At 44.4% G+C, this 25,421-nt stretch overlaps 1 protein-coding gene and 1 pseudogene across 3 annotated transcripts; one reads left to right on the top strand and one right to left on the bottom strand.

The window, feature by feature from the left end:
- Window positions 1-511: 511 nt before the first annotated feature.
- Window positions 512-25,421, bottom strand: Hmox2 (heme oxygenase 2). 3 transcript variants are annotated; one of them, XM_050130067.1, is made up of 7 exons: window positions 25,300-25,389; window positions 5,418-5,456; window positions 4,673-4,797; window positions 3,021-3,138; window positions 1,613-2,104; window positions 869-995; window positions 512-780 (listed from the first exon to the last, which is right to left on the bottom strand). In XM_050130067.1, exons 2-7 carry the CDS (start codon window positions 5,442-5,444, stop codon window positions 653-655), a joined length of 1,017 nt encoding a protein of 338 aa, XP_049986024.1. In that variant the 5' UTR covers window positions 5,445-5,456; window positions 25,300-25,389; the 3' UTR covers window positions 512-652. The 3 variants fall into 3 exon arrangements, with proteins under 3 accessions (XP_049986024.1, XP_049986109.1, XP_049986177.1); XM_050130152.1 differs by lacking the exon at window positions 5,418-5,456 and having other exon boundaries at window positions 25,300-25,421; XM_050130220.1 differs by lacking the exons at window positions 5,418-5,456; window positions 25,300-25,389 and adding an exon at window positions 21,839-21,900.
- On the top strand, window positions 7,455-21,825 carry LOC126493869 (40S ribosomal protein S15-like; annotated as a pseudogene).

Genomic DNA, 25,421 nt, shown 5'->3' with positions numbered 1-25,421 from the left:
GGCTGTCAAGGAGGATGTATACATCATGCTTTTGTTTCTGGGGGACCAGGAGGTAGTCTCACCTACCCTATCCCAGGGTGGAGGAGGTGTGAGGTGTCTGCTTTAAGAGTGCTGAAGCAGTTATACCAGTCAGTGGAGACAGCCCAGGGTAACAGCCTGCTTAAGGGATAAGCTCGGGGGGGGGGGGGGGGTGAGAACAGGAAAGCATAGTTTTCACCCCCAAAAGGCTCCCTGAGGCCTAGAAAATTGAACATTATCAGTTGGTATGACCCTTTCCCACCAAGCCTGGGTGTATGGGCAGCCAACTCCCAAGCAAAGGCAATGACTACTCCAAGTACTATTAAGAAAGAAGAAAATGTACCCAGGCCTCCAAAGTGGCAGAAATCCTGGGGCACTGCCAGATGAAGAGGTCCAGAGGCTGACTTGCAGTGGAGTTCTGGCTGTCATTAGAGTGTCAGCCTATGCTTGGTTTGCACCTGGCTGGCAGAGAAGATGCTTTTTACGCAGAGGCTCTAGTGTCTGGCTTTTATTGGTTGCTTGTTTTCTCAAACCCAGCATTAAAAAAGTTGCCTGAGGTGGTAGTTTAGTCAGAGGTGGAGTTAGGGATGGAACAGGTCACTTGGGGTAGGATGCAAATAACATGACAGGTCCTTCACATGTTGTACCAGGCCAGGAGTCCAGCAGCCAGGGCCACACTGGCAGCTAGAATGAACTGGAGGCTAGTCTTCCTCAGCAGAGCCATGGCTGTCCGGAAGGGGCAGCTGCTCCCTTCCAGGGTACCTGTAGGCGCACAACAGGAGACAGGGCATCAGTGGAGAGCAATGACATAACCTGCTCCAGAAATGTTAGCTGAGGACCCGCAACCTACCTTTGTCTGGCTGAGCAGCATAAAAGGGGCATTTACGTACATCTCCCTTCCCATCATGCATGGGGAGTCCATCCTCCTCAGTTTCTCTTGCCAGTATGGAGCCAGCCTGGTCCAGTTCATTGAATATCTGAGGAGCAGAAATTAACTGAGCCATCCCTAAAGTAGGCAGACTTAGAATTTGCACCCTACTCACCACCCATAGAGGGACTACAGCCCAGATACATCTGATCAGGACTAGGTGAACATCAAGCCAGAAAAGTGAACACTTCCCTGCAACTCTTAGTGGGAGTTCAGGTGACTGCTGTTCTAACACTGAGGGCTGACATGGGATTCTGGATCAGAAATGGCTTCAGCATGATCAGCTTGTAAAACCTATTCCCCAGTGAATCTGGCTCCATACTAAACAATATTTTTCCTGTCTTTGTACAAAATTAAGAAACTGCTCACTCATCAATCCTAGCTAGCATCCTATAGTGACAGACCTTTCAAATGCTGGAGCACTGCCCTTCCATAACTATCCACAGGCCTTAAACCAGGCCTCCATCTGGGAGCCACACACTAACCCCATGCTCTCCACTGGCTAACTGGTCCCCTCACCTTCCTCTAGGGCATGCAGGAGCTCATTTATCATCTACCAATGGCCTCTCGAGACAGCTCTGGCTCTGACTCTACTGTTAAAGGATCAAGCTCATGCATCCATGGTCATAACTCCGTGAAGTAGGCTCCATGGTCAGTGCCCAGTACCTGCATATTATATTCAAAGGCTTTGTTGGCCTCCTCCACGATCCTCTCTTTGGTCTTTAAATTCAGGTCCAGGGCATTCATTCTGGCTCGGTAGATCTGCTTGAATTGCTGGGCATTGTCCACATGCTCAAACAGGTAGAACTGGGTCCCTTCCCCAGTGCTGGGGAGTTTCAGTGCCCGCTGGGCCACCTTCTTCAGCACCTGGCCTCCTGAAAGGTCCCCCATGTAATGAGTATAAGCATGGGCCACCAGCAGCTCTGGCTCATTCTGCCCGACATAGTGGATCCGGTCCACATACTTCTGGGCAGCCTCAGAGCACTTCACCTGCTCCTCCCAGTTTTCACCAAAGAAATACTCCATGTCCTTGATCAGTGCTTCCTTCCGGTGTAGCTCCGTGGGGAAATACAAGGGGGCGAAGGCTGGGTGGTCTTTGTTTCGGTCCATTTCTTCCTCAAGGGCTGAGTACGTGAAATAAAGTGCAGTAGTGGCCAACTGTGAGGGTGATGAAGATCGTGGGAGAAGATTATAAGCTAAACCAGCAGCTTTAGAACTATGTTTCGTTTTGAGTTTTGGTTTTTCAAAGACAGGTTTTGTGTGTGTGTAGCCCTGGCTGTCCTAGAACTCATAGCGTAGACCAAGCTGGCCCCAAACTCACAGAGACCCACCTGCCTCTGCCTCCCCAGTGCTGAGACTAAAGGTGTGTGATGCCACAACTATCCAGCTTTTTTTAAAATATTTATTTTTAAATATTTATTATGTATACAATATTCTGTTTGTGTGTATGCCTGCCTGCAGGCCAGAAGAGGGCACCAGACCTCATTACAGATGGTTGTGAGCCACCATGTGGTTGCTGGGAATTGAACTCAGGACCTTTGGAAGAGCAGGCAATGCTCTTAACCACTGAGCCATCTCTACAGCCCCCTCCAGCTTTTTTTTTTTTTTTTTTTTTTTTTTGGAACCCACCATGTTTCACGACTAGGTCAAGACAAAAGCCACTTTGCCCTGTCCCAAAAATCCAGCTGTGACTCCTTTTTTATACAGTGAACTACTTAACACACTTCTGTAACTTCTTAAAAAAAAAAAAACAGTGAATATTACAAACATTTCTGTTAATCCATTTAGGCTAGGACAGTCACAGGTTAACACCAGGAAAAAAAATATACATACATACATACATACATATATACACATACATATGGCTGGGCATGGAGGCACATACCTTTCATCCCCAGTATTTAGGAAGCTAAGGCTGGAGGACCCAGGGATAGAGTCCATGGACTATGCAGCCAGACAGTCTCCAAGAAAAAGACCCAGCAGCTTCTCCCTTTGAGGGCTGAGCCCCCCCCCCCCCACCTCCCACCCATTAATTAAGTTTAGAATCCAACCCCATCTGACTGAGGGCACAAACCTTAAATAGCTCCTTCCTAATGTTTCCTTTCAAGAAGTCTTTGACAAACTGGGTATTTTCTGCCCGGTCATGTGCTTCCTTGGTCCCTTCCTTCAGGAGCTCAGAGAGGTCTGCCATTCTGTGGAATGAGTTTTGTGTGTAAGACAGTAGCCCTTTCCAGTTCTCCAGAAAGGACTAAAGGGCCAAAGACAGTCTAGACCCCAGATACAGACTAAAGCTGGAGCTGCTCAGACTAGTCCAGCATGAACAGGTGGTGAGTCTTATATGTGAGCACAGGGCAAGCAGATGTGACAATCTGCCATAAAATTCAGGGCACATAAAGATTACTACTGTCTCCCCAAGACTATGGATCCATGTATACATGTTAGTAAGCACCCAAATGAATGATTTGGCTTCTGTGGCCACCTAGTGGCTGAAGAAACAAAACTTAATCCAGCCCAGAAAGTTGCCTTCTTCCCAATGAGGAACCTAGGGTGTTACGTGGATGGGCCCAGGTGTGGGAAGAAGAGACAGTTGAGAGATGAGGACCAAGATCTTGGTTTTGTATTCTTTCTTCTTCTCTTATTCCCCCATCGCCCCCCCTTCTCCTTTTTTGTTTTTCAAGGCAGTTTGTTTGTGTAGTCCTGGCTGTCCTGAAACTCAATCTGTAGCATTCGAACTCAATAGAACTTCCTGCCTCTGCCTCCCCATTTTGTAACAGAATTTCTTAACAGAATCAGAATCACACAGGATAGTTACACCAGTAAATGGACAGGGAAGGAAAGTATGGTCCTAAGGACAATGGAACCTAGGGAGAACTCCGGTATATCCATACAGTCCATCTATTAGAATGAGAAAATGTTGGTTCTCAGTTCAGGGCCAGCCTGGTCTACAAAGCAAGTTCCAGGACGGCCAGGACTGTTATACAAAGAAACCCCGTCTCAAAAAACAAACAACAAAACAAAAACAGTCTAGCCTCTGCAGTTTCATTTGTTTTTGTTTTTTAGATTAATTTGTATCACTCACGTCCTAAGAATTTGTTTATTAACAATTATTTTAAGATATAATAACTTAGCCAACAACAGGACTTTAATGAGAGGCTAGGAAAAATGCAGAGCAAAGCCCAGTAATTTAAATTTACAAGTAAAGGCCTGGCCTAGAACAGAGTTCAGATTCCACATTGGTAGAAAGATAACCCTGTAAAGGGAATCAGCTTTGCCTCATCATTCCTCATGTGAGTTCATGTGAAAACCCACTTAGGTTTGGGGGTTTGTTTGTTTGATTGTTTTTAGAGACAAGGTTCCTCTGTGTAGCTCTGTCTGTCTTGGAACTCGCTCTGTAGACCAGGCTAGCCAGAAATCTGCCTGCTTCTTGTCGGGATCAAAGGTGCACACCGCCCTGCTGGCACCACTTGGTTTTTAAAAAGAGAATAATGACCACCATGAAACCCTGACTCAGCACTCCCAGCATCTGGCCTGTCTCCATTGGTAACAAAACAGAAAACCAGAGAATGGAACAGCCCAGGCTGGACAGGGGCCTGCACTGCCAATCAAACATCCCAGGGTCTACACAACTCAGGCTGATGAGCACTCCCAAGTGCCACCGACAGATTGAACCAGGCATGATGGTTGTTGGACCCTCTCAATGAGAAGCAGTCAGCTGCTGTCACTCACTTGGTATGGTTTTCCTTCTCTGGGGCCACGGAGTTCTTTTTCTCTGATTCATCTACCCCCTCTGAGGTCTCCACTTCTGAAGACATTGTTGCTGAGTAGCTGGTGATGCCCTCCTCACTCCGGTCCTGTAAAGACACAAGAAATTGGTGACTGAATAATGTCTTTTGGCTTTAAGCCAACATAACCGAGGAGACACCCTTGCCCCTCAAGACTGTTTTTCACAACAAAGCTCTGTCATTACTAGGACCATTTCAGGAAGAGGACAGATCTGAAGTTGGACAATAAGTTAGGTATAATTATAACGTTGCTGAATGTGTTCTTAGGCAATCACACTGGCATTCAGAAGTAAACAGCACGCTGTCTACACCTGCTCTCAGCCTTGAGAAGAATGTAAGTGTGCATCCCTGTGAAGAAAGCACATGAGGCAAATGCTGACAGTCTGGGGAAAAGGTATACAAAAGCTCTTTTTAATTTTTTTTCTTTTCTTTCCAGACAAGGTTTCTCTATGTAACTTGCTGTCCTGGAACTTGCTTTGTAGATAAGGCTGGCCTCAAACTCAGAGATCTGCCTACCTCTGCTTCCCGAGTGCTGGGATTAACAGTGTGCACTACTACTGGGCTACAAAGTTCTTTGTATTAGTCTTATCATTTTCTCCCCTGCATGTTTGAAATTATACACAAATATAAAGCTACTAAAAACGTAAAAGAAAGATACATTAAAAAAAAAAGGCTACAGGGGATCTCACCTTATTAAGCAATGCAAGGCTTTCCATTCTACCTGTGGGCTGCCAAGTAAAAAAGGATGAACAGGGTGTTGTTAGAGTTTAATTAAGCCAGGCTGTTGCCCAACAGCTCCACAAGCCTGAGACACCTTCAAATGAGTCACCTAGCAAACTATCCCAAGCCTATTCTGTACTCTGCTGGGCTGCATGAAATAAAAGGCTGAGCTGATCAATGCCCACTGCCTACTCAAGGCTCACCTTTCATCAGCAAGGGAACACAACCCATAATGCGGCAGTTTTGTTCTCCATCTCAGGAGACGTCTGCTCTAGCAAGTGTTCTTTAGAGAACACTGTGACACATCATCAATAAGTCAACTCTGGAGCCGACTCTGGCCAAGCTGGGCCAAGGGAAAAGAAAGCTTAATCTTCTGCCTCAATTAGTACTTCTTTACTGAGCATTTTCTACAACCGAGACAATCAGGTGTAAGAACAGCCCTCGAGGTAGGGCTGTAGCTCGGGATTAGATGCATCGTCACCGCCCTGCTTAATTATGCATTTTTAAACAATAAAATAATATTAGTAACCTGTTGTTTATCACTTCAATAGTTTTCTAAACTCCAAGTACAATTTACTTATTTCCCTTTGAAGAATACCGAGTCCTCAAGGGTATCTGAAAGCTCCCTTTCCAGGAAGGCTCAGTTACCATATTCAACCAACACAGGCTCCTGCCGGGGGACAAAATGTGTCCATTCTTGTTGCTGATTTACCACTCCTTGGCCGAATGGCCACACAGGTAATACTAAGAGGTTACCTTGCCCTCCTGTAAAATATTATCTCAGTCTTTGAAAAGTTACATTTCCAAATCCTTTGTTGACCTGTACACTCTAGGACATACTCCTTAAAAATAGAAAACTGGGCCAGGCAGTGGTGCACACCTTTAATCCCAGCACTCGGGAGGCAAAGGCAGGCGGATCTCAGTGAGTTCGTGGCCAGTTTGGTTTCCAAAGAAACTTCCAGGACAGTAGGACTGTTAACACAGAGAAACCTTGTCTCGAAAAAACAAACACACAAACAAACAAAACCCAGTAATCTATACCCTAATAATAGTCATACTATAAAGTAAGAAAATAAATCACACAGCCTAACAGCCAGGGCTTCAGCTACTCAAAGGACAGTAACAATGCTAGCACCACCCTGACAAGCTGACAAACTGTGATCACGTACAGAATAGTCTATATTAAAAAAATATATATGACAGGAGGTGGTGCACGCCCTTAATCCCAGCACTTGGAAGGCAGAGGCAGAGAGGCAGGAGGACCTCTGTGAGTTCGAGGCCAAACTGGTCTACAAAGCAAGTTCCAGGACAGCCAGAACTGTGACTCAGAGAAACCTTGTCTCAAAAGACCAAAACCAAACCCAAAAAAATCTAAACCACGACTACAACTATGTATAAGCAGCACTCACTGTACAGGCTGGGAATGCTGCTCAGAGGCAGAGTGCTTGCCCAGCAAGGATTATATCACCATGTAAGTACATTAACAACGACAGGGAGGGGATCTGGAAAACTCTTCATTTATGGTTTTCGTTGGCCAACTTAGCCAACTGACTGTTTCTTTTATGTAAAGTAGCATTATCCTATTGGAAAGAAAAAAGAGAAAAGGGAGAGAAATGCAGGAAAGGAATGAGTAAAAAGGAAACACAAATTAAAATTGGTTGGTATTAGAAAACTAGCAAAGTTCTGCCCTGAACTAGTCAACAGGAAGTCAGTCCTTGGCCCTTCTGCTACCACAAGTTGCAGCAGAAAGGGCATTCTGTGCCCCGCCCCACCCAGCTTTAAAAAAGAAAAAAGAAAAAGAAAAAACTGACTGCTACTCCCTAATTCCTGTACTACCAGCTGTTTTCCCAATGGGCTGCTTGTTTTCATTCTAATACCTGTTTTGAGTGAAGCAGCAAGTTCCTACCACAGAGATTTCCAGCAAGAGGTACCCACATAGCAGATCTAAAACATCTACCTCAGAGCTGTTGTTCCTGGTAAAGCACTGTGAAGGCATTAGGACTTTCAGAAATAACAGACGTTATTCAAAGAAACTCTCCTTCGTGGAGACTAACTCCAGCAAATTTCACAAGGCCAGGTAATTTCAGAGCACTGCTGCCAGGCAGAAATGTAACCTAAGGTCCATCCTATCCGATGATCTAAAGAATAATAAAGACTTCTGGTATTCATTCTGCACTGAAGGAAAGGAACAGGTAACAGAAAAGCAATGGCAGGGTGACCTGTTCCCTGGCATTAGAACAATGCTGTGAGCCTGAGTCACTGGGTAGGACATTCAGCAACAATCGGTTTACGCCCACAACATGAGTCACTGTTATTATCCCATACGCACAGGGAGGTTAAATGGCTGCTCCTAGCATTCTTTACCAAGACTTGATCATGATTCCCTCTTTGAACAGATTTCTGCTGGGCATTAGGCTTGTTGCCATCACTGTGAGTCCCCTGCCTGCTTCCTAGAAGGCTGTCTATGGTTCAAGATTTCACTCCTGTAGATAACTGATACCACACTACCCTATATGTGACTGCCCCAATTAAACCAGAAGCTTCCTATAGGGCTGATCAGGATTCCCCTCAGATTCACTACCAGGGTCCAAGCCATCAGAGCACAGCATCCTCTGGAGCCTGCAATCTGAGTTATAACTGTCACAGTGTGCACACAGAATGCACTGGACATACAAGCTAAACGAAAGCTGTATACTGAGTGTGTAACTGGGTGCCTTGGCACTAAATGAACCATTATGAGATCTGATTTTAACTTTAGATCTAGTTTTTTTTTCTCTTTATTTTCCAAGTTTTAATTGACAAATAATTTTTTTTGAGACAGGCATACATTGTGGAAAGATCACACGAGCAATCTTAGGAAATGAAACAGTATTAGGCATCCCTGGGTGAGCTTATCAGACCATGCCAGGACAAATAGGAAGGATCAACATAATAAACCCAGTTCCTGAAGGCAAACTGAAGAGTAACTTGGTCTCTTTAGCACCACTAAACTCTAGCATTCATGCATGCCTGTTATCACAACACTTGAGGAGTGGAGACAGGAGGACTGTTATAAATGCCAAGGCCCTATCTCAAAACAATACAAAACTGCTAGGGGAGGTGGGGAGAGTAAAATTTAGCATTCCTAAGAATTAACTGCGCATAAATGGTATGATGGCTCAGAGTAAAAATGCGTGAGCATGAGCCTGAAAACCTAGAACTCACAGTGGTAGGCGACCCAATTCTCAAAAGGTGCCCTCTCAGCCCAAAACAAGCCTACACTCACCCACACAACTCCTCTCCAAGTAATTAGAAGAATTTTTTTTTTTTTTGTTTTTTTTTTTTTGTTTTTCGAGACAGGGTTTCTCTGTGGTTCTGGAGCCTGTCCTGGAACTAGCTCTTAGACCAGGCTGGTCTCGAACTCACAGAGATCCGCCTGCCTCTGCCTCCCCGAGTGCTGGGATTAAAGGCGTGCGCCACCACCGCCCGGCTTAATTAGAAGAATTTTTAAGAGAATTAAAATACCAAAGGCCAGTTTTACATTCCATTTAGCAAATGGATGGACAGAGAAGATGTGACCTGTTTTTCTAGGTCAGCTACCACCTGGTATTGGAGGAGGGACACGCTGAGTGGATTTGCCAGCATGTTGAAGCTACTTCTGAACTCCTACCCACTGCTAATTATTACTAGAAACCCAGCTTATCTTCAAGTGTGGAAGGGGTAGCTTGACCTCAAACACAGGGCCTGGTCTTTAGGTTTGGGAGATAAGGTCTCCATACTAATTAGCTCTTGGCAGTGCAGTGTGTGAGTCATAATTTCCGGAAGTTGAGTTTCCTCATCTATTAAACAGGCCAACAAAATTTGTTTTACTTTCTCAAATATGCTGTGAAAACTAAAATGAGATACCACGCATGAAAATGTATGAGATGTGATGCTGCCTCAAACGCTGACCTCTTATTGAGAAAACTGGGAGAGCCCAGGGCTTCAATCCCCAACTGGGTTTAGTAAAGTGAGCGAGCCAGCACTTGGGAGGTGGAGGCAGAAAGATCAGGAGTCAGCCCTGGAGACAAATGAGTTCAAGGCCAGGCTGAGACACAGGAGACCCTGTCACTAACAACTCAAAACTAAGAAAGAGCAGTTGGGTGATTGTAGAACAATTAGGAAGGAAATATGAGAAGTCCAGCCAATTCAGGTGATTCTGGATGCATCATACCAGAACACTCAGCCCTCCTGCAGCAGTGTGAGGAAATGGCAGTACCTGTTCTCTTCAGGGTAAGACCTGTGACCACGGCCGGAAAGAATGCTCACACTCCTCAATGCTGGCTCAGCTCAATGTTAGCTGTGCTGGATGTTGGGGACACAGAGAGCTGGATCAGCTCTAACCTAAGGAGACACTTGATAACAGGGGCCTTTCGACACCAAGGAAACATTTTCTAGGTAAAATGTTTCTAGAATAAATGGCCCCAGGTCTCTGAACTTTGTAACTGCGGTTACTCTGGAAATCTGGTATGTAAGTATCATGTTTTCTTCATTTTGATTTGTGGAAGTTCAACCCCACAGTTCACTGAATAGACGACTATTAACCTCTTGATAAAGAGCAAGACCAGACGGGAAATCCTGGGAAAGTAAGGACTCCAATGACAAAAACTTTAGCCTGATTTATGAAACACACCGTTGCAACTCTGGGTAAATAGCAAGAAAGCTAAATGCATAGGGTAGGTTTGTTCTGTGGCAACACATTTTCCTAGTATTCTTAAAGTCCTATATTCCACCCCAGCAACGAAAAAAAAAATTAGGGTGTAGTGGTGTATCTATCTTTGCAATCTTAACACTGGGGGAAGGCAGGGCGTGAGGCAGTTCAAAGCAAACCTAAGCTACATAGTGAGACCTGGTCTCAAAAACAGTAACAAAAACTTAAAAGTACCATCCTTTTGCTTTAGAATCTTCAATAAGTGACATCTCAAGATGTCTTAGGTTCCTTCCACTTTTTTTAAGTTGAGGAAGATGGGTATCCTCAACTCTATCATGACCAAATACCAGCATTCAAAGCAGACACCAGCAAGGGAGCCTGGAACTGATGATTGCGGTAATCAGAAGTCTTGGTAAACAGCTTTCCTGTTTGTCTAACAAGTGTGAGACATTAAGTTCACTTCTCACAGCCCCACAGCAGGAAGGGGGAGGGAGGGAGCCTTCCTCCAATGAATGAAATCACAGTAGACTCCCTCCTGCTCCCTGTCTACCATCTACCATTGTCTGGAATGAACAAAGCTCCAGAACAAGAAGGCAGCAATTCCAGTACCATGAGAAGAATGACAGGCACAGATATGGAGCCCTGACTAAATTCTAAAATTACTTGAGCAGGAATTTTTTTTAAACCGTGGAGGGTGGGATTGCAAGTGTATCATTGCGCCTTGTGTGCTGGTGCCCCAGGAGGCCAGAAGAGGCTGTCAGATCCCTTGGGATTGGAGTTAGATAGTTGTGAGTTGCTGCGCTGCTGTGTAAATGCTGGGGAAAGAACCCAGGTCCTCTGAGAGAGCAGCCAGCACACTTAACCCTTGAGCCATCTCTCTAGCTCCCTTGAGTAGAAATAATTTTTAAAGGGCAAAACATATGTACCAATTTCCCTAAAGAAATTCTGGGGGGGGGGGGGAGTCAACTCTAGAAAGACATTAAGAAAAAGCTCTGTGCCAGGCGGTGGTGGCACACACCTTTAATAGGCTTTAAAAGCTACAGAAAAACCCTGTCTCAAAAAAAAAAAAAGGAAAGAAAGAAAGAAAGAAAGAAAGAAAGAAAGAAAGGAAGGAAGGAAGGAAGGAAGGAAGGAAGGAAGGAAGGAAGGAAGGAAGAGCTCTGAGTAAGACGATGAGCAGGTTGACACACACAAAAACCAGAATCACATTAGGGGTTGGAGGGAGGGAGTCAGTAATCAAGATGGCTCTGAATTGTCATTCTGCAAACCCAGCTCCCAGGTACTTTTCTCTCTGATAACACCAAACGCCTTAAAACTACCCCTGCAGGGCAATAAGTAGAGGACAGAGCAGCAGGTCACTAATTATAAAATTAAAGCAGGGGCTGGAGAGACGGGTCACCAACCAATTAACAGCACTGGGTACTCTTCCAGAAGACCTGGATTCAATCCCCAGCACCCGCATGGCAGCTCACAACTGTCTGTAACTCCAGTTCTAGGAGACCTGGTGCCCTCACACAGACAGAAATGCAGGCAAACTACAAATGTACATAAAAACAAACATTTTTTTAAAAAAGAAGAATCAAGTAACCAAAATTAAACAATTTCCGAGGCCTGGTGTTGCCTCCTTAGTCTAATTTAGAGAGAGACAGAGAGAGACAGACAGACAGAGAGACAGAGAAATTAGGCTGGGTCTATAGTTCAGTTGGTATAGTGTTTGTTCAGCATGGACAATGCCCTGGGTTAAATGGCCAGCACTGTATAAACTGAGCGTGTTGGTGCAGCCCCATAATCTGAGCATTCCAGAGGTAGAGGCAGGAAGATAAAAAAATTCAAGGCCGGGCTGGAGAGATGGTTTAGTAGTTAAGAGCACTGCCTGTTCTTCCAAAGGTACTGAGTTCAATTCCCAGCAACCACATGGTGGCTCACAACCATCTGTAATGAGAGCTGGTTTCCTCTTCTGTCATGCAGGGATACATACATAATAAATTAATAAATCTTAAAAAAAAAAATTCAAGGCCATTCTTGGCTACAAAGTGACTGTGAAGCCAGCACTGGCTACACGGCCAGCATTGCCTAAGTGAGATAAAATCAAACAACAAAACCCAAGGGGGTGCTAAAATGAAGAGAATTAACCTGCCTAAGGGCACAGGAAGTTAACAGTCAAGTTGGAACTAAACCTGAGTCATTCAGAATGTAAGAGATTCTTCCTGATCCCCAACTAGTTCTCACTGGTTCATGCATGTGAGAGTTAGTATGGTATTATCATGAATACAGGTTACACTGAAACTAAAGGTACAGGCTGCTGAATCACACTGCATCTATTCATATCATGGAGGTATTATACCACTCTTGCTTCAGGATGAAATCATGACCCTATGAGTTCTGAGACATAAATGCTTTAAGCTTCCATTTAAAGAGCTGGGAGCTGAGGAGACAGTTGAGTGTTAACAATAAAATCACCGAAAACCTCCATTCTGACTCATATGACTCACATAAAATAATGGAGCTCTGTAACCTCAATTCTGAGTGAGGAGAAAGGCAGATCTCTGGAGCTTACTGACCAGCCAGTCTAGCCAAATCAATGAGCAACAAGTCAGAAACCTGGCTTCAAAGACTAAGAAGGGGCCGGATGGTGGTGGTGCACACCTTTAATCCCAGTGCTCGGGAGGCAGAGGCAAGCAGATCTGTGAGTCTGAAATGAGCCTGATCTACAGAGTGTGTTCCAGGACAGCCAGGCCATACATAGAGAAACCCTGACCATGTCTTGGGGCGGGAGACAACACAACTAAGGTGGAGAAGGCATAAGCAAAATACTCAATGTCGACCTCTGGCCTCCACATGCACACACAGAGATTGAGAGCTGCTGCTTCCTACCCCTCAAACACTTGCCTTGGCTCATTTAGTTATGCAATCCAAGATGACCTTTCTTTGGTAAGGCCTGCTTTTATAAGACGGCAACCTAAGGTGGTTCCAGATGGGGAGGTGGCACACCCCAACACTTGGAGAGCCAGACCTATCTGGCCTTAGCGGACAATCAAGTAAGAGGCTCTGGTGGCATTCCTACACGAGGTCACAATAGGGTCTCTACATCTCTATAGCACTAGTTACCATGGCAATTGAGAGAAACAGAAGATCTAGTTTTAAGAATCTGTATGCCAGCCTGGTAGTATTGGTACAAGCCTTTAATCTCAGCGCTGGAGGCTGAGGGAGGCGGATCTCTGTGGGTTCAAGGCCAACCTGATCTAAAGAGCCCAGCCATGGCTACACAAAGAAATCCTGTCTCAAAAAACAAACAAGAATCTGTGTATCAATTGTGTACTGATTATTTTAAAATCTAAGCAGTCCTAACTACTTCTAAAAATGTATGCTGATGGGGCCAGAGAGATGCCTGGAGAGTGATTAAGAGCATTGCTCCCCCTTCCAGAGGACAGGGGTTCAATTCCCAATACCCACACGGTGGGTCACAACCACCTCTAACTCCAGTTCCAGGGGATCCAATGCTTTCTTCTGACCCCTTCAGGCATCAGGAATGTAAGTGGTGCATATACATACATACAAAACACACATTAAAATTAAAAAATGAATATCTATTAAATAAAAAAATGAAAGAAAGCGTATGCTGCTTGGAAAGTGTAAGGTCAGAGGAATGAGGGAGAATAACAGAGTACAGTGAGATCAGCAGCTCTAGAGGACAAGGCTTTCACCAGCTGCTGCCCTCTCTATTTCACCTTGTTTCTGTCCCTGCTTCCCCAGGGTCTACAGACTTTCAAACAATGACATCCTAAAAGAGGATTAAGTAACTGCAATGGCTGCTTTATGTTTTATACAGCTTTGCGTCTGTGGTGGAAGAGAATAAAACAAAGCTGATGCACTGAGAAGTAAAGGGTAGAATTTCTCAGCACAGCCTACATTTGAACTGTCTGAGGAACTGTACTTCCATCTTGTGTTTTTACTTCCTACCTTAATAAGCAAGGCACCAGGAGTCACTAGGAGTGGGGTCCTCAACTGTGTTCTCTCATCAAAAAGGGCTGATTTACATACGGACAATTATGTCCCATAAATAGAGACATACGCCAGAGCATAGACTCATGAGGCTTTTTCTTTTTAAAAAAAAAAAAAAAGATTTATTTATTTCTTATGTGTACAACATTCTGCCTCCATGTATGCCCACATGCCATAAGAGGACGCCAGATCTCATTACAGATGGTTGTGAGCCACCATGTGGTTGCTGGGAATTGAACTCAGGACCTCTGGAAGAGCAGCCAGTGCTCTCAACCACTGAGCCATCTCTCCAATCCCAAGCTTTTTCTATGCTAAAAAGCCTCCCAGGGGCTGGAGAGATGGCTCAGCTACTAAGAGCATATGTTGCCCTTGGTAAAGAGCAGAATTCAGATCCAAACACCCATGTTGGGCGACTCACAACTGCCAGTAACTCTAGCTTCTGGGGATCTGATACCCTCTTATGGCCTCTGCAGGCACTCTACAAACACTCAGACACACATACACAAATTAAAAATAAAAAAGTATTTTTAAAAAGATTCTTAAATACAGGCCAATATATAGGGATGAACTTTAATCCAATCAAACTTTTATTTTTGCTGAGAATTGAATACAGAACCTCATTCATACAAGGCAAGCACTCTACCAAATGATCTATATTTCATTGTTAGCAAAAAAATTACCTGGATTGAGCTCCCGGAGTGCAATCGAAGAGAGGGAGGAGCGCTAATATGAATAAAGGGGTCAAGACCATGATGGGGGAACCCACAGATCAGCTGACCTGAGCTAGTGGGAGCTTACTGACTCCAGAGAGACAACTGGGGAACTTGCATAGGACTGAACTAGACACCCAGAATACAGGTGGCAATGTGTGTGTGGCTGGGGCAGTATGTGGAATCACTGGCAGTGGGACCAGGATTAACCCTAATGTATGAACTGACTTTGTGGAGACCATTCTCTATGGAGAGACACCTTGCTCAATATGAACACAGGACAACCTTGGTCCTGCCTCAACGAGTTGATGGGACAGACTTAATTGACTTCCCAGAGGAGGCCTTCCCCTCTCTGAGCACTGGATGGGGGAAGCAGGAGGAGAGGAGGGAGGGAAAACTGGGACTAGCACGTATAAAAAAATAAAGGGAAAAAAAAGGAGAAAATTACTTGTACCACACATCATATTCATATTTACTTAACAGAAGAACTTTCAACTAGAATTTCTAGGAAAGTTTTCTAGATACTTTAGCTCCTCAATGATTCTCTCCAGGACTGAGGGAAAGAGGGAACAGGCTGTTGTCTTGAATTACTTGATCTACACCAGAGTTGAGTTATTTTCCTGACTAGTAGATCCCCAGAACATAAGTCTGTCCAACCCGACCGTCATTTGCTGTTTGCACAAATGAAGTATGACTACTAATTTAGATACGCATTTCAGTATTTGTATCATACATTATCCTATGATCTAAAGATGGAACCCCTACCTCTGAAAGTTCCTAGAAAATGAGTCCACCAAGTCTAATTTGAGGCCAGCCTGGTCTACATAGTGTTCTAGGCCAGACAGGGCTACATAGTAAATCCCTATCTCAAAAACAACAAACAAAAAGTGGGGAAAGCTAGTTGGTGCCTTTAATCCCAGCACTCAGGAGGCAGAGGCAGATGGATCTCTGTGAGTTCGAGGCCAGCCTGGTCTACAGAGCTAGTTCCAGAGAGACCCTGTTTTGAAAACACAAACAAAAATGGGGGCTATGCTGAGGTAATGGAAGTAGGATTGATGAAAAGGACATGTGGTCACATATAAAAGTGACGTGACGGTGGTCCAGGTATGTAATCCTAGCTAATCAGGAGGTGAAGGCAGAAAGATGGCAGGTTCAAAACTTGCCTGGGTCAGAAAGTAAGTTCAAGGGCTGCCTAGAAATTTACTAAGATCCTGTCTCAACATTTAAAAAGGACTAGAGATGTACCTCAGCAATGAATTGCTTCCCTAGTTAGTGTAAAAATAAGTGCTTGTACCCTGCAACAGCATTTACCTGTTTACACATTTTCTAGATTACGATTCTTTTTTTCTTGTCTCCTGAGAAATCACTGTGCACATTTAAAGATACCAAGAGCCTGGCTTTGCTAATGCCCAAAGAGGAGCCAGCTTAGCTAAAATAGAAGATTTTACTAATTTAGATATACCTTAGGCTTATGCATTCCACATACTTTGTCATCCTTAAATCTCTTTTAGTCCCAGTCCCAAGTTATACTTTGAACAATTTCTTCTGTGTGTGTTTACTATGCAGTTTTATTAATCACATCAATTTCACAGAACAAAGAAGGTCAAAGTGACACATGCTTAAGCTGTTTGTTAACATCATTTCCACGTGAGTAGATCCTGCTTAGTATCACAGGAACTGGAGCTGTCCATGTCTATGAGAGCTCCGGATCCTGCACTGGCATGTGTAGTTTTAGTCTGGGTTGTTTTGTCAAAAAACAGGGATAGCCAGGCGGCCTTTAATCCTAGCACTCAGGAAGCAGAAACAGAAGGATTTCTGTGAGTTCGAGGCCAGTCTGTTCTACAAAGGGAGTTCTAGGACAGGCTCCAAAGCTACAGAGAAACCCTGTCTCAAAAATAAATAAATTAATTAATTAACAAAAAACAACAAAAAAAGGGGGGGGGGACAAGATGGTTTGGATCTCATTGGAGGAACAAAAATATCAGATGAGCCAATACCCCTGAAGTCTATAAATGAGGCTCCAACTAAGAAAGACACGTGAGAGGAATGGGTAAGTTTGTATGAGCCAAGGGTTGGTTGGTGAGACACTGTTGTGTGCTGGAATATCTGCCTAACACTTCTTTTGCTGAAGGTGACTCACCTCTTGTATGATTGACTCCTTGTCTGGTCAACATACTTTGAACAATTTAAACAAAGACAGGAGACTGCAAGTCTGGCCACTTGGACAGATGGAAGATTTACACGGCAAAGATACTACCAGAATTATATCTTAATATTGCCAGAATTATTTAAGTACACCAGTGTTTGAAAGATAGAAAGATAGAGGAGGGGATAAAAAAGTATGCCAGTTTTTTGGAATAGTTACCAGGTTTTTCTTGCCCACTTGGCAGAATTATACTTTTCCTGGTAAGTGCTCGGGAGACTTAACGGCAGACCAGGACTTGATGGCTGTGGCCTGTGCTGCCCCCTTGAGCTACGCCTGAGCATGTTCTTCGATGTGAGCATGACTGGTTTTAAGTTGGTAATTCTAATCTTCAATTATGGCACACAATTTTCTAATAGTCTCTAACAAGCCTGCTCAGTACACTACTTACCTTAGCTAAATGATATCTGTGTAATTAATATTTCCTAAGCAAGTTTATTAGTAAGTCCTTCACAACATCAGTCTTACTACTTCAAGTTTTTCCTGCACATGTTATGATGCATACACATAATCAAGAGTTTGTTGAAGAAATTATCTCCACAGTTAGAGATATTCTCAAAATCGAGGCCCGTTCAAACATCTGATAGAGGACAATAAATAAATAGCAAGATGAATCCCAGAGAGAGGTTAGAGAGATGACGGCTCAACAGCTAAGTGTGCTTGCTGCTCTTCCAGAGAACTCAAGAAAAGGTTCCTAGGACTCACGTAAGGCCTCTGTGGGCACCTGCACAGACATCACATACATGTACACAGACTCACATACATACAAATAAAATCTAATTACAGAAATAAAGAAAATAGCTAGTTAGTGAGTAAGCCTGTTAGTTCATGAATAAAATTTTTTAAAAAAATTGGGAGGGGAGGGTTTCTCTGTGTGTAGCCTTGGCTGTCTAGGAACTCTCACTCGATAGCCTAGGCTTAGATTTGATTTTTATGTAATGTGTTGTGAATATTTTGCTTGCATGTATTTATATGCCATGTGCATGTCTGGTGACCTCTGAGGTCAGAAGAGGGCATCAGATCTGGAAATAAGAGTTATAAATGGTTGTGAACCATTATATGGGTACTGGAATTGAACCCAAGTCCTCTGCAAGAGCATTTCTTGTTCTTAATCACTGAGCCAACTCTCCAGTCACCAGGAGCAAATTTTTAGCAATCATGGTAACAAATGCTTCTCAGTCCCCATCAGACACTCCCTCCTTAGATCAGTTTTAAAAAACAAGTCCTTTTTTGATCAGCTGCCAAGATGGCTGAGGTGAGATGAAAAAGCAGACCTTTCTCAAGTTCACCTACCATGGTGTAGACCTGGACCAGCTGCTGGACATGTGCTATGAGCAGATGATACATTGTACAGTGCCCGGCAGAGGCAGCACCTGACACCTGAACCATGGCCTGCAGCAGATGCAGCACCCACTACTCAAGAGCCTGAGAAAGACCAAGAAGGAGGTGCCTCCCGCAGAGAAGCACAAGGTGTTAAAGACACACCTGAGGAACAGGATCATCCCGCCTGAGATGGCAGGAAGCATGGTGGGCATGTATAACAGCAAGACCTTCAACCAGGTGGAAGTCAAACCAGAGATGACTGGCCACTGCCTGGTGGAGTTCTCCATCACATAGAAGCCCGCTAAGCATGGCCAGCCTGGTATTGGTGCCACCCACTCCTCTGGCTTCATCCCCCTCCAGAAACTGTGCCAATAAAGACCCTGGGGGATGGAGTGGGGGTACAGACAGACCCAAATTCTTGTGTCCTCTCAGCTGTCCTTAGAATTAGGACTTCACAGCAGCAGAGTCTTTTCTCATTTGTTCCTCCAAGAAAGGAGCCAACCACAAGAAGGTAAAACCAATACAACTGCATAACAAAGTCAGATCCTGTGTCTATTCACATTCTAAAACACTATGCCAAGGCATTAGGTTATTATCACAAAGGGAAAAAAAAAATCAATGACCATAATTTGCTGAGAAGCAAAAACAAAAGCCTGAGTGTGGATGTATTACGGTTGGTCCAGTGATTGTCTAACAGAAAGATACAATTGTCCATTTCTGAGGAAGGCCATTTGCCCTTTTTCTTTGTGCTGAGCATCAGATGAAGGCTCCAGGTTAAATCAAAATTTTTCACAGAAAAAGAAGTTCCCAGTTCTATCTGTGAGCAAGCATAGGTCCTCAAAAAGTTAACCTAACACCCAGAATTTCAGGTTAAGAACACCTATTTCAGGAGTTTACTCTTTCTGCGAGCACGAGGCTTCCACTCCAGTCTGAGTGCTCTTCTGTAGATCTCCTTGCTTTATTCTTTCTTTCACCTGACCTGTTGTGGGTTGGCTCCTAGTTCTCAGCTCTTTAACTTGTCTGACACCTCAAAACATGGAGCAGCAGCAGAGTAATCATAAATCTTATAGCAACTGTACTGTTCTGGGTTTTCCCAGATGACCTAGTTCCTGGTACTATGCCACGGTTTTGTTGTCTTTTGTACAACTTCTCAGCGCTGCCACTTATAGTACAGCTTAGAGTCTTGAACACACTTCTACGAAAGGGGCACACATTTCTGTTCCTCCATCCTTCTACTACTAGACATATGCATTTAACATGTCAATTCCTTTAAAATTTGGGAATATATACTATCGTGATACTGAGGGGTTTTTCTTGTTTTTATTTTTTTGTTTGTTTTTTTGAGACAGGTTTTTCTGTAGCATTGGAGCCTGTCCTGGAACTAGCTCTTGTAGACCAGACTGTCCTCGAACTCAGAGATCCATCGGCCTCTGCCTCCCAAGTGCTGGGATTAAAGGCGTGTGCCACTACTGCCCAGCATGATACTGAGATTTTTTAAGATACACATAGCTCCTAGAATCCTTACAGAGGATGACACAGAGGCTGGAGAGATGGCTCAGTGGTTAAGAGCACTGACTGCTATTCGGGAAGACCCAGGTTCAAATACCAGCACCCACATGGCAGCTAACACCCTCACACAAAATATACATTCAGGCAAAACACTGATACGAATAATAAATCATTTTTAAAAAAGAAAGAAAGCCGGCAGGTGGTGGCGCACGCCTTTAATCCCAGCACTCGGGAGGCAGAGGCAGGCGGATCTCTGTGAGTTCGAGACCAGCCTGGTCTACAAGAGCTAGTTCCAGGGCAGGCTCAAAAAAAAAAAAAAAAAAAAAAAAACCCACAGAGAAACCTTGTCTCAAAAAAAAAAAAAAAAAAAAAAAAAAAAAAAAGAGAAAGGGGGCTGGAGAGATGGCTCAGTGGTTAAGAGCATTGCCTGCTCTTCCAAAGGTCCTGAGTTCAATTCCCAGCAACCACATGATGGCTCACAACCATCTGTAAGGAGGCCTGGCGCCCTCTTCTGGCCTTCAGGCATACACACAGACAGAATATTGTATACATAATAAATAAATAAATATTTAAAAAAAAAGAGGAAGGAAGGAAGGAAGGAAGGAAGAAACAAAGAAAGAAAGAAAATTCAGCACAGAGGATGACATAACAGAATCCTTAGTTCTAGTTGGATGTAGTGGCATAAGCCTTTAATTCCAGCACCCAGGAGGCAGAGGCAGGCAGATCTCTGTGAGTTCAAGGCCAGCCTGGTCTACAGGATGAGTTCCAGGACAGCCAGGGCTATGCAGAGAAATCTTGTCTCAAGAAACAAAATGCAAAAAGCAAACAAAAGACATCAGAGCAAAGAAAATAATATTTTGAACATTTGAGAATTTTACTGAAGATAATAAATATTTAAGTATGCAACAGAAGAATGAAGGGGTTTGGGGGTAATTTGCTTAGAAATGGGATACTTGCTATTTTAGGCAAAGAAAAGACTGGCTCAACCCTGACCTTCCAATGGAAAGAGCAGAGAAGGCTGGGAATGTGGCTCAAGGGTGAGTGCTTGCCTAACATACATAAGGCCCTGGATTCAACTCCTACAATCACTATTCCTTCAGTTCACCTGTATGTTTAGATTAGAATCTCCATGATTAGTAGAAAAATATGATCATAATAGATACTTAAGAGACAGCCAGCCAACTAAACTAACTAAAAATTATATGGTAGGTAAAGAGTATTAATAAGTCAAGCATTGGGCACACGCCTGTAACCCCACATGCTCAGAAGGAGGGTCAACATGAATTCACAATGAGCCTGGACCTATGTAGTGAGTACTTATCTGTCTTAAAAAAACAAAAACAGAAAGAAGTGGTTTGGGAATCTCAGGTAAATGTGGGAATGAATATAAGCTACCTACAACCAGTGTCTTAAAACTGAAACAATCCCAGGAAGAAAAGCAGAAACTGGGAGTATTCAAGCGTCTCATTATGCTGTTCCTCCCTAAAGCCCTTTTAAAATTACTGAGAACTATGGTAATAATTAGGCTCATGGTACTCCTGGGAAGGAAACAAATCCCTTCGTGTGACAAAAAATTAATTTTCCCCCTGGGCAGAAAGAAGGTAACATCTGTTTGGTTGGCCTATTGCACACAAACAGACAACACAATGATCCCACCCAACAACCACCCATTCGTTCCTCCCCTGTTGTTACTGCTCACGTAGCCCATTAACCACCTCTCTACACCTTCCAGTCCATCCTTCTCTGCTCAGCTGTGCTTTATTCCAGAGGACTAATAATAAGAATAAGAATCACATCCCAAAACCACTGATTCCCAGTCCCAATCTCAGATTTACCGAAACAGATTTTAGTAGCCTCCATCTTAGATCAATAAGCAGTATTTAAAGGCTCCACAGTCTGTAAGACTAATCATGTACTAAAATCCCCTTTTCTGATATAAAAACTAAAGCTTAGGCCAGGTATGGAAGTACATACATTAATTCCAACACTGGAAAGGCAGAAGAAGCAGATCTCTTTCAGTTCAAGCTAACCAGGAATACACAGTGAGGGACCCTGTCTCAAAAAAAGAAAAAGAAAAAAAAGAAAAGATTTATCCCAATACTTAAGAGGCAAAATATGGAATTCCAGGGCAGCCAGGTCACACTGTCTTAAAAACAAATAGACAGAAGAGTAACCATTGAGAGAGATAGCTTAGTGGTTAAAGCACTTGCTGCTCTCGAAGAAGACCCAGGATTATTTCCCAGCACCCACATGGTGGCTTACAGCCATCTATAATTCTAGATCAAAGGGACCTGAAGGCACTAGGCACATATGTGGTGCACATATCTGCATTCAGGCAAAACACTAAAAGTAAAAATTTTTTTTTCAGGAAAAAAAAGTAGCACATGTTTTAATTGGGTAATTATGGCACACACCTGGAATCCTAGCACTCAGAGGGCTAAAGTAGGAGGATCTCCAGGTCAAGTCCAGCCTGGACTACAGAGACCCTTGTTTCCAAAAAAACAAAATAGGGCCACTGAGAGTGCAGTGGGTTAAAGTACTTGCCACCAAGTATGACAACCTGAGTTTGATCCCTAGGAACCACCAATTCCCACAGGGTGTCCTTTGATCTCCACAACTCTCCTTCTCCCTCCCTCCCTCTCAGTTTTTAAACTGAGACAAACAAAACAACCAATTAAAAAAAAAAAAAAACTCTTTCAGGAGCTGAAGAGACGGCTGGCGCAGCAGGTAAGAGCACTGGCTGCATTTCCAGAGGTCCTGAGTTCAACTCCCAGCACCCACATGGTGGCTCACAACCATCTATAGTGGGATCTGATGTCCTCTTCTCGCATAAAGGCATGCGTGTAGATAGTGCACTCACATATATAAAATAAATAAATCTTTTAAAAAAATCTCTTTCTTGGGCAGCAAGATGGCTCATCTGGTATAAGTGCAAGTTTAACTACATGAGCTTAACCACTAGAACTCACAGTGGAAGGAGAATCAACTTCCACAAGCCAAAAAGCATGCAAATCTCTATGCACACATATAATTTTTAATAAAAAAGAAAATCTCTTGCGTGCCTTTAATACCAGTACTCAGGAGGCGGAGGTAAGAGGATCTCTGTGAGTTCAAGGCCAGCCTGGCCTACAGAGTGAGTTCCAGGACAGACTCCAAAGCTACACAGAGAAAACCTGTCTCAAAAATAAAAATAAAAAAAAGAGAGAGAGACAAAAAAAAATCTCTATATATATTGTCAAGCATTGATAATATGGGGGTTGGAGAGATGGCTTAGTGGTTAAGAATGCTGGCTGCTCTTCCAGAAGACATGGATTCAATTCCCAGCAACACATGACAGCTCACAATGTAAGCAAAGCCCAGTTGTCCTGTAAAGAGTCAGCTGTTGCCAGACAGTGGTGGTGCATGCCTTTAATCCTAGCAGCACCCAGGAGGCAGACCCAGGTGGATCTCTGAGTTCAAAGCCAGCCTGGTCTACAAGAGCGAGTTCCAGGACAGGCACCAAAGCTACACAGAAAAACCCTGTCTTGAAAAACAAAACAAATCAGCTGTTTTTAAAAATCAAGGTAGGCCATGAGTGTGCAAGTTTCAACAGATTTGTGTTAAAGTTAAAGGAAATTAACATTTGACCTTCTGTAGCTCACCGGCCTTGCCACCCCTAGAGTACTAATAGTTCTGACTCAGCAGCTCAATGGACTGCCCTAAGAGAAGAAAAAAGCAGAACTCAAGCCTCAGTCCGGAGGAATCACAGGATTTCCCGTACGTCCTCAGCACTATCAGGTCGCTCACAAGAAGGCTACTTTCCAAGCTCACAGATTCTCACACTCTAATCAGGTTTGGCTGCGGCACTGTATTAGCCAATGTTTAACAATTTTATCACATGAAGTGATAACTGTGCCACTGAACTGAGCGCGCCTAGCAAACAAGACTACAATCTCATGACGTTTCTGAAGGAAGCAATTCTGAATATACACTTTTCACTCCTCAAAGAAACTAAAAGCATTAATAAGTGTCGTAATCAAAACATACAGTTAGCTCCCAGCATGATGGCGCACACCTTTAATCCCAGCGCTGGGGAGGCAGAGGCAGGTGGATCTCTGTGAGCTGAAGTCTGTCTGAACAGCCAGTTCCAGGACAGTCAGGGCTAGATAATTTTAAGAGAGAGCCTGTCCCAAAGGGGGGAAAAGATGGTTTTAGGCTAGGGCACTCAGGAGACTGAGGCAGAAGGATCTCAAATTCAGCCAGCACAGACATACCAAGAATCCCTTTCTCAAAATACAAAACATTGTATTTTGTTCAGTGGTAAAATATGTGTTCGTCCTGTTTAACCTCCACCACCAAAAATATCTAATTATTATACATTATATATGATAACATTTATAATAATTATTACAAACAGCACCACAGCAGAAACAGAAAAGCACAAAACCAGTAACAGGTTTATTTCCTGCTACATGACTGGCCTGCTTAAGGCCAGTATAACCACTTAAACAACACAGCCATTTCTAATCTCCAGTCCAGTTCTGAAAGCACAGGACGTCCAGGCAGGGCACTGGATTTAGGCTCATCTGTGCCATCACCTTGCCTGTGGGAGATCGCTCGATTTACTTCACGAGTCTCTAAAAAAAGGTGGGGAAACAGAAGGCTTGCGAAAGGGCTGAAGAGGGCAGCCCTTTCTCAACAGGGCAGCATTATATGGTCTCTCCCTGTCGTTGAGTTAGTGGCGCCAGCGACACAACACAGTAAGGATGAACAGCCACAGGACACAGCAACCGGTCCTTCAGAACCAATTTAAATGGCAGGGCACAGACAGCCCTTGTGCAAACACTCTATAAGGCGGTCTTGGCAGTTCTTACAGGGCAATTAAGTCACCTAGAGCCCTGTGCTTTGGAGGTGACAGGGGACTTCCCCGTCCAGACCAACTGGCTGTAGAGTCCTCCCAGTCTTGCACTCTGCATCGGAGGTCACGCATAAAGTCCCTGGAGGTTCTAAGGGCTCTTCCCAGCGAGGGGAGTCACAGCAGGGCGGACTAGGAAGGCCGTCACGCCCCGGGCTCCTCCGGGACCTCAAGGGGGCTCAAGAGCTGGGCTGCACTAATTTCGACCCAGGAGTCACCTCGTCAAGAGCATTCGGGACGCTGGGAGGGGCTGTGCCCTACGGGGACAGCAGAGGACGCTTGGGTCGGAGTTCAGAGGTCTTCTAGAGCGCGGCGTCTGCGATTTCGGGCTCACATGATGCTCGAGGCCCGCTCGGTGCCCCCTCCCCGACACCCGTCTCCCGCTCCCCGGCCTCAGCCCTCTTCCGGCCGTCCCCCGCCCGGATGCCCCCTCGGGCTGGCGGCCGAGTGGCGGCAGACCAACCGAGCAGAGCTCTGGAGGAAGACTTCCGCCCAGCGAAGACCCGGGCGGGCAAGGCCGGAGACGGCGTGGGCCACTCACCCCCAGCCGCTACGCCCGCAGGTCCGTCGGTCTCCGTGTCAGTGACTCCACCAGCGTCGCGGTAGCGGAGCGGGGCGAGCGCGAGGACGGCGCGACGTGCGCACGCAGAGAGGGGCGGGCCT

This window comes from Alexandromys fortis, unplaced genomic scaffold (genome assembly GCF_014885135.2).
Source record: "Alexandromys fortis isolate MF-2015 unplaced genomic scaffold, M_Fortis_MF-2015_v1.1 scaffold_29, whole genome shotgun sequence".
NCBI classification, from domain to species: Eukaryota; Metazoa; Chordata; class Mammalia; order Rodentia; family Cricetidae; genus Alexandromys; species Alexandromys fortis.
Note: the sequence above shows the minus strand (reverse complement) of the source record. Positions and strands in the feature narration are given on the sequence as shown.